Here is a 9,386-nt window from a genome sequence, read left to right as displayed (position 1 = left end):
ACTAGAAGGGTTAAGATCTTAAAATAGAAGTAATTTACCAATCTGTTTAACTTTCTTGCACCAGTTGATTTGAAAATTTTTTTTTCCACCAGAGTACCCCTTTAATCCTAAAAGCACATATGGCTGCATTTCTTTCAACAAGTGACCTAAAATATCCAGAAGTCCTGTAATTAATTTGAATAGGAAAATAAATAAATCTTAAATTTGATGTTTTTATAAAGTTTTATTTGACCTGAAAGAACATCTGATTTACATTTAAAACTTCTGGAATTGTTTCTTGGTTCCAGCTGCTTTTGTTACTTTCAGAACGTTGAATCGAACGGTTTTGCTGAGAGGACGGCACTCTCCGACAGTGACGATATCTCCGATCTGGACGTCCCTGTAAGACAAAAATATCGTCATTTCAAAAGGAGAATAAAGACATGACTTCAACACAGTGTAGAGGAATCCTAAAAGGGAAGGTTGTCACTGATCAACTCTGGCCTATACAATCCATCCTTCCTAACCAGGTGGCTACTAGCTGTTGCAGAACTACAACTCCCAGTATGCCCGGACAGCCGAAGGCTGTTCGGGCATGCTGAGAGTTGTAGTTCTGCAACAGCTAGTAGCCACCTGGTTAGGAAAAACACTGGCACACATCATTGCTGCCCTGGCCATAAAGTAACTTTTGCAAAAATAAGTTGTATCTAATTTAGAGATGAGCGAACTTATATCTCTATTCGGGACTAATCGAATTTACTGTGAGTGAATTTACAGTAAATTCGATTCGTCACGAACTCCTCGGCTCGGCAGTTGATAACTTTTCCTGCATAAATTAGTTCAGCTTTCAGGTGCTCCCGTGGGCTGGAAAAGGTGGATACAGTCCTAGGAGACTCTTTCCTAGGACTGTATCCACCTTTTCCAGCCACCGGAGCACCTGAAGGCTGAACTAATTTATGCAGGATAAGTCATCAACTGCCGAGCCGAGAAGTTCGTGACGAATCGAATTTACTGTAAGTTCGCTCATCTCTAATCTAATTGTAGTCTTACCGCTGCAAGTGTCAGAACTTGCAGCAGGAAAGCAAATGCAAAATTGCCTCCATATTACTCTTGTGTGAAAATGGCTTTAGTTGAGAGCCCTTCTTATGATTCTTCTAGACAATCCAAGACACCCAAAGGACCCCCTACAGTAATCCACATTTGGAGTCAGAACTGCAAAGGGTTACACAAGCTGCAGAAGTTTCCTAAAGCTGATTTTAATGTGTTTTTTTCACCAGTTGCACCATTCTACCATAAAGGATTACTGTAGTGGAATATTACTTTCCCTCTATCTGAAGGATAGGGGATACGTTAGATTGAGGGCGGTCATACTGCTGGGACCCCCTGCAATCTCCTGTATGGAACTGCAGCAAACGCCCTGCCGACCCCCGCAGAAAGACGCGGCAGACACGCCCTCTCCGTGTATCTCTATGGGATACATGGAGGGAGCTTGTCAGATGCAGCGCCATGCGGGGGACAAAATGCCCCTTTCCTGCGGGCTGCCGTGGCCCCATTAAGTAGAGATCGCAGCGCTTGGACCCCCACAATAAGACAACACAGCCTTTCCAATACCCATTGTGTATGGCTAATCTGTTGCATTTTGTAGGATTCACCAGGAAGTTCACCCAGAGTTTCTACAGCTCTGCCCCTACACAAGAGTGAAGTGAACATTTTGTTGTCACCAGCACTTTTATACCTCAATGATCTGCTCTGCCTGATCCCCTATACTGTTCTGTATCCATGCTGACAGGTGATGATACAGACAACAGGTGCAGAATACAGAGATAGATGCATCAGTCCCTGAAGTTATGACAAAGGGGTTATCCACCATAAGGTGATTTTAGTACTTACCTGCCAGAACGGGGTATTTCCTGTTTGATTTCATTCTCTAAACTACACATCCCACAGTTCCATACTTAAAAGGATGAGATCACTTTCCTTCCTCCCACACATCAGTCACCCCACCCTTTGAAACACTTTTCTAACCAGGGGGCCTACAGCTGTTGCAAAATTGAAGCAGGACTGGCTCCCTCTGATCAACTGACTAATTATGTCAGGTCTCGGCCCACTGCAACCTGGGAAATCCCAAGACTTGAGTGATTTTGTATGCTGTTAAAAATATTGGGGCGATATTCACAGAAGAATTGTGAAATAAAAAATATTTAAAGAGGTATTCCAGGATCATCTTTTAACTGTGCTACAGGGGCTGTAAAGTTAGTGTAGTTCATAATCTAGTGTCTGTACCTGTGTGTGATGGGGGATCACACACAGGTACAGACACTAGATTATGAACTACACTAACTTTACAGCCCCTGTAGCACAGTTGAAAGATGATCCTGGAATACCTCTTTAAATAATATTTTTATACACAAGGCATTGGTCGCCTTCATCTTACCTAAAGCAGGGGGACAGATGCACAGACATGTTCTTGTGGCGTTTCTCGAAACGGTTGTACTTGCGGATGTAATGCAAGTAGTCCCGGCGGATGACAATTGTGCGCTGCATCTTCATTTTGGTGACCACTCCTGAACAGAGAGAGAGAGGAAAAAAACACAAGAAGCGTGAAGACTTTAGACCAGTAGTCTCCAAAACAGTTGACCTCCAGATGTTGCAAAACTACAACTCCCAGCATGCCCGGACAGCCAACAGCTGTCCAGGCATGCTGGGAGTTGTAGTTATCCAATATTTGGGGATCCACTGCTTTAAACAATGTAAAAAGAGGAAGAGTACAAAAATTAATCTAACCAACTGGACTAGAAACTACCCGCCTAGCTAGCCCAGAACTATCCAACACGCACCATGTAGGCCCACACAAGAAACCAAATGTACAAGGTAAAAAGCCAAACAGTCACTTACCTGAAAGAATACGACCACGAATGGAGACGTTACCGGTGAAGGGACATTTCTTGTCAATGTATGTGCCATCAATTGCCTGAAAACAAGAGAAGAATTGTGGTAAAGTGACTCAAGATATGTATTAAAACATAATGCTGGTAAAAAGGAACCTCCACTCAGGTCAAGCCCTTATTATCCTGTGTGTCAATAAACAAGTTGGCAGCATTTTCTAGAGGAGTTGTGCATCTTGTGGCTCAGCACAGTCTCCTTGATGTATAATAGAGAGCTGACTGACTAAAGGAAAACTGTCAGCTTTCTCCCCCCGCACTAACCAGTGGTACTGACTGGTAGTGCGGGGGACGCTGATAGATTATGGAGCGGCGGATCCGGGCAGGGTAAGCATGAAACTGATCAGCGTCCTCCGCAATACCAGCCAGTACCACTGGTTAGTGCGGGGGGAGAAAGCTGACAGTTTTCCTTTGAAGTTACCTGCAGACATTTCTACAGACCTGACCATTGGGAATCCCACCAATCAGAAGCTGCTGCTCCTTCACCTTATAGAACTTACAAGTGCCCTAGTTTGCCATGTTTGGCAGTACCATAGCAAATGGATGGCGCAGTAGGTAGGGCAACCGCCAGTGCATCCACACAGAGGAGGACCCTGTATTTACAACAATAAGTGGGGATTCCAGCTGCCAGTCCCTATTTAATCTTATACTTATCACCTTTCCTATATAAAACTCACTCCCCTCAGCCTCCGTTATTAGGCAACAAAGCACTTCAGAGCTGCAGACACCACAACGCCGTTCAGCCAATCACTGACTGAGGCCGGACATCACTGTGGCCCAGTATTTTCCAACCAGGGGGTCTTCAGCTGTTGCAAAAGACCAACCTTTGGCAGCCCCGGCATGCATTGAGTTCTATATTTGCAACAGCTGGAAGCACACTGGATGGGAAACCCTGCTTTCGCCAGTGACTGGTTGAGTAACGACATGATGTGACTTCTTCAACTCCGTGAACTGCTGCGGCAGATGTATCAAAACCCGTCCGGAGGAAAATTTGCCCAGTTGCCATAGCAACCAATCAGATCGCTTTCATTTTTCAGAGGCCTTTTCAAATGCGAAAGCGATCTGATTGGTTGCTATGGGCAACTGGTGAACTTTTTCTCTGCACAAGTTTTGATAAATCTCCAACACCCCCTAGGTGCTTATAGAGGGAGCTGCAAGGGAGTCCGGTAGAAGCTTTGTTTTATTCTACAGCCTCGGCACATTAGTTAAAAAAAATAAAAAATAATTTAAGTACCAAGTGCCATGTAGCCACTACTGGTGACAATTGTTTTTATGTACAATTTTTTCAAAATCCTTGCAGAGTTCTTGACTAGAGATGAGCGAACTTAAAGTAAATTCGATTCGTCACGAACTTCTCGGCTCGGCAGTTGATGCCTTTTCCTGCGTAAATTAGTTCAGCTTTCCGGTGCTCCGGTGGGCTGGAAAAGGTGGATACAGTCCTAGGAAAGAGTCTCCTAGTATCCACCTTTTCCAGCCCACCGGGGCACCGGAAAGCTGAACTAATTTATGCAGGAAAAGTCATCAACTGCCGAGCCGAGAAGTTCGTGACGAATCGAATTTACTGTAAGTTCGCTCATCTCTATTCTTGACAACCGAATATGAAATGTCACTTATAGCAGTGTTTTTCAAAAAAAAAAAAAAAAACATACATTTATAAAAAAGGAACACTAAACAAATTACCTCTCTGGGGGTCTTGAATCCCAGACCGATGTTCTTGTAATAGCGGGGTAGCTTCTCCTTGCCAGTCTCCCCAAGAAGCACACGCTTCTTGTTCTGGAAGATAGTTGGCTGCTTCTGATAAGCCCTCTCAGTCTGCAAAGGTAAAAACAAGGAGGCATTAGTGTTGATGAACAGAATGATATGAAGTAGAATCTTTGTGAGTGGAATTGTATCGGCGGCAGAACAGACTCTACAGCAGTGTTTCCCCAACCAGGGTGCCTCCAGCTGTTGCAAAACTACAACTCCCAGAATGCCTGGACAGCCGTTGGCTGTCCAGGCATGCTGGGAATTGTAGTTTTGCAACAGCTGGAGGCACCCTGGTTGGGGAAACACTGCTGTACACAAACTAGGTTACACTTTTTTCTGACAGCAAGAGAATGTTAACCTCTTAAGGACCCATGATGTACGCGTACGTCATGAGTCCCCTCCCGATCTATAACACCGGGCCTGGGCATGGCCCTGCGCCATAGCGGGTCGGGCCCGGCCACTAACAACGGCCGGGACCCGTGGCTAATAGTGCGCGGCATTGATTGCGGTGCCGTGCGCTATTAACCCTTTAGACGCGGCATTCAAAGTTGAACGCCACGTCTAAAGTGAAACCATGCCGGTAAGCTCAGGGAGCTGTTCGGGATCACCGCGGCGAAATCGCGGCATCCCGAACAGCTTACAAGACAGCTGGAGGATCCCTACCTGCCTCCTCGCTGTCCGATCGCCGAATGACTGCTCAGTGCCTGAGATCCAGACATGAGCAGTCAAGCGGCAGAATCATCTTCTTATGAGAAACCAATGTAAAAGATCAGTGTGTGCAGTGTTATAGGTCCCTATGGGAGCTATAACATAACAAACAAAAGTGAATAAAGATCATTTAACCCCTCACCTAATAAAAGTTTGAATCACCCCCCTTTTCACATAAAAAAAAAACAACAAAGTGTAAATAAAAACAATCATGTGGTATCGCCGCATGCGGAAATGTCCGAATTATAAAAATATATCCTTAATTAAACTGCACGGTCAATGGCGTATGCACAAAAAAATTCAATAGGTCCTATGAATGCAAAAATGGTACCGATAAAAACTTCAGATCACAGCGCAAAAAATGAGCCCTCATACCGCCCCATACGCGGAAAAATAAAAAAGTTATAGGGGTCAGAAGATGACCATTTTAAACGTATTAATTTTCCTGCATGTAGTTATGATTTTTTCAGAAGTCCGACAAAATAAAACCTATATAAGTAGGGGATCATTTTAACCGTATGGACCTACAGAATAAGATAAGGTGTAATTTTTACCGAAAAATTTACTATGTAGAAACGGAAGCCCCCAAAAATTACAAAGTTTTTTTTTTTCAATTTTGTCTCACATTGATTTTTTTTCTGTTTCGCCGTAGATTTTATGGTAAAATTACTGACGTCATTACAAAGTAGAATTGGTGGCGCAAAAAATAAGCCATCATATGGATTTTTAGGTGTAAAATTGAAAGTTATGATTTTTTAAAGGTAAGGAGGAAAAAAACAAAAATGCAAAAACAGAAAAACCTCGGGTCCTTAAGGGGTTAAGCTGGGATACTCAACCTGTGGCCCTCCAGTTGTTGCAAAACTACAACCACCATCGTACCTTGAAGGCCAAAGGCTCTCAGGAGAGGTTAAGCGTTGTAGATCTTCCAAAAGCTGGAGGACACCAATATAAAGCATCACATCTGCAACATTTCCTTGTCTTTTTCAAAGAGAACCTGTTACCAAACTAAAAACTTAATATATTGTTCCTTATTTTATTATAAGACACTTTGCTATTTACTTGCTGTTAAAATTCTCAACCTTTATATGTTTTTAACCCCTTAAGGACCCGGGGTTTTTCCCATTTTTGTTTTCCCCCCCTTACCTTTAAAAGAATCATACCTCTTTCAATTTTGCACCTAATAATCCATATGATTGCTTATTTTTTGCACCACCAATTCTACTTTGTAATGACATCAGTCATTTTACCCAAAAATCTACGGTGAAACTGAAAAAAAATCATTGAGACACAAAATTTAAAAACAAAACAAAAAAAAACAGCCATTTTTTAATTTTGGGGGCTTCCGTTTCTATGCAGTAAATTTTTCGGTAAAAATGACACCTTATCTTTATTCTGTAGGTCCATACGGTTAAAATGATACCCTACTTATATAGGTTGGATTTTGTCCCACTTCTGGAAAAAATTATAACTACATGCACGAAAATGTATCAGTCTAAAATTCTGACCCCTATAACTTTTTTTTCCCCGCGTATGGGGCGGTATGAGGGCTAATTTTTTGCGCCGTGATCTGAAGTTTTTAGCGGTACGATTTTTGTATTGATAGGACTTTTTGATCGCTCTTTATTCATTTTTTCATGATATAAAAAGTGACCAAAAATGCACTATTTCGGATTTTGGAATTTTTTTGCGCGTACGCTATTGACCGTGCAGTTTAATTAACAATATTTTTTTAATAATTCAGACATTTCCGCACGCAGCGATACCACATGTTTATTTAGAAAATGTTTCTTTTTTTAAATGGGAAAAGGGGGGTGATTCAAACTTTTATTAGGGAAGGGGTTAAATGATCATTATTTACTTTTTTTTTTTTTTTTTGCAGTGTTATAGCTCCCATAGGGACCTATAACACTGCACACACTGATCTTTCACATTGATCACTGGTTTCTCATAGGAAACCAGTGATCAATGATTTTGCCGCATGACTGCTCATGTCTGGATCTCAGGCACTGAGCAGTCATTCGGCGATCGGACAGCGAGGAGGTAGGTAGGGACCCTCCAGCTGTCAAGTAAGCTGTTCGGGATGCCGCTATTTCACCGCGGCGATCCCGAACAGCTCCCTGAGCTAACCGACATGGTTTTACTTTCACTTTAGATGCGGCCATGGTTTGGAGACATACGTTTTTTGTACAGAAACGGGATACGGGACCCGTATTGCAAAAACGAGATGTGAATGCAGCCTTAGACAGGTGGGGTTCCAGTAGTAGGATGTCCACTGATCAGAGTTATTCTCCCGAGTATGGGAACAACCCCTTAAAGACGACAACCTGATGTCTAGATCAGTGTTTCCCAACCACTGTTGCAAAACTACAACTTCCAGCATGGCCGGACATGCTGGGAGTTGTAGTTTTTCAACAGCTGGATGTACTCTGGTTAGGAAACAATGCTTTATATGCTGCAATAGGACATATAAACAGGAGTTGGGTGCCAATTAGTATCCCCTCTGCCCTTTATTCCTTTGAATGAGCACCATGTAGCCTCCCTCAGTAATACAAGCAGATAACCAAAACTAGTATAGCAGTACGCCTTTTTATTTAGCCAAAACTGATAGCCGCCATGTCACATCCTGACAACTATAGTTATACCAGTAATCTGCTAAAAACACACAACCACAGCCTATGAGAGAAGATACCATTTACATCCCCGTAAAGGGGTACTCCGCTGCCCTGCTTCCGGAGCTCCGCTCCCCAGCATCCGTAAGTTTATTGTTTCGAACGCTGTGTGCGGGATTCCGTGTTCAGGGCCGCCCCTCGTGACATCACACCCGCCCCCTTCCCATAGATTTTCGTTGAGGGGGCGGGCTTGACGTCACGAGGGGCGGCCCTGAACACGGAATCCCGCACACAGAGTTCGGAACAATAAACTTATGGACGCTGGGGAGCGGAGCTCCGGAAGCAGGGCAGCGGAGTACCCCTTTAAGGGCTACACCAGATATATATCAACAGAACAGAGTGCCCACATATACCAGGCTGGGCCCATTGACTTTAATAGACAGTCTGCTGTACTTTTTAGTTCATATCATAATGGAACATACATTTTGGAAATTGAATGTCGTCACTCTAGGGGCCAGAGCTACACCCTGGTAGGGCTGGGCGGTATACCGGTTCATACCGAACTTTTTGGGCTGCACAATATGAATTTTTCCCCCACACCACAATACCGGTTGGGCCCCTCGGGAATGTATTATCAGCGCAGCGGGGAACTAATCATATGCTACCCGCCAGCGCTGTTCTCCCCACCCCAATTAATGATCAGCCCAGCGGGGTACTACTCACGTATGTCAAGCACTGCCCTCTTCCTCTTTGTTGAGGGCCGCCGGAACCCTATACTGTACGCCAGTGGTCTCCAACCTGCAGACCTCCAGATATTGCAAAACTACATCTCCCAGCATGCCCAGACAGCCATTGGCTGTCCGGGCATGCTGGGAGTTGTAGTTTTGCAACAACTGGAGGCCTGCAGGTTGGAGACCACTGGCGTACTGTATAGGGTTCCGGCGGCCCTCAACAAAGAGGAAGAGGGCAGTGCTTGACATACGTGAGTAGTACCCCGCTGGGCTGATCATTAATTGGGGGGGGGGGAGCAGTCATGACAGTGCGCTCAGCCTATCACTGGCCGGGGGCGGGACATCGCTGCGGCCGGTGATAGGCTGACGGCTGTCCGACTTTCCAGCCCCCAGCGTGCGGCCGACGTAGGCGAGTTACCGTTTATTTTCTATCTTTTGCAGCCGGGCATAGGGATACAGCGTACAGTAGGTCTCCAACCTGCGGACCTCCAGCTGTTGCAAAACTACAACTCCCAGCATGCCTGGACAGCCATTGGCTGTCCGGGCATGCTGGGAATTGTAGTTTTGCAACAACTGGAGGCCTGCAGGTTGGAGACCACTGGCGTACAGTGAGTTCCATCGCCGGCAGCCCCCAACAAAGAGGAGGAGGGCAGTGCTTGACATGTGAGTAG

At 44.6% G+C, this 9,386-nt stretch overlaps 1 protein-coding gene across 1 annotated transcript; it reads right to left on the bottom strand.

Annotated features, from left to right (window-relative positions):
• Window positions 1-203: 203 nt before the first annotated feature.
• Window positions 204-4,733, bottom strand: RPS11 (ribosomal protein S11; the record flags this gene model as incomplete). Its single annotated transcript, XM_056532501.1, is given in 4 exon segments — window positions 204-379; window positions 2,414-2,543; window positions 2,875-2,950; window positions 4,602-4,733. Coding segments are annotated over 4 exon segments (462 nt in total), but the record flags the coding sequence as incomplete, so codon positions are not given.
• Between the last annotated feature and the right edge of the window lie 4,653 nt (window positions 4,734-9,386).

The sequence above is a fragment of the Hyla sarda genome, chromosome 7 (assembly GCF_029499605.1).
Source record: "Hyla sarda isolate aHylSar1 chromosome 7, aHylSar1.hap1, whole genome shotgun sequence".
Lineage (NCBI taxonomy): Eukaryota > Metazoa > Chordata > Amphibia > Anura > Hylidae > Hyla > Hyla sarda.
Note: the sequence above shows the minus strand (reverse complement) of the source record. Positions and strands in the feature narration are given on the sequence as shown.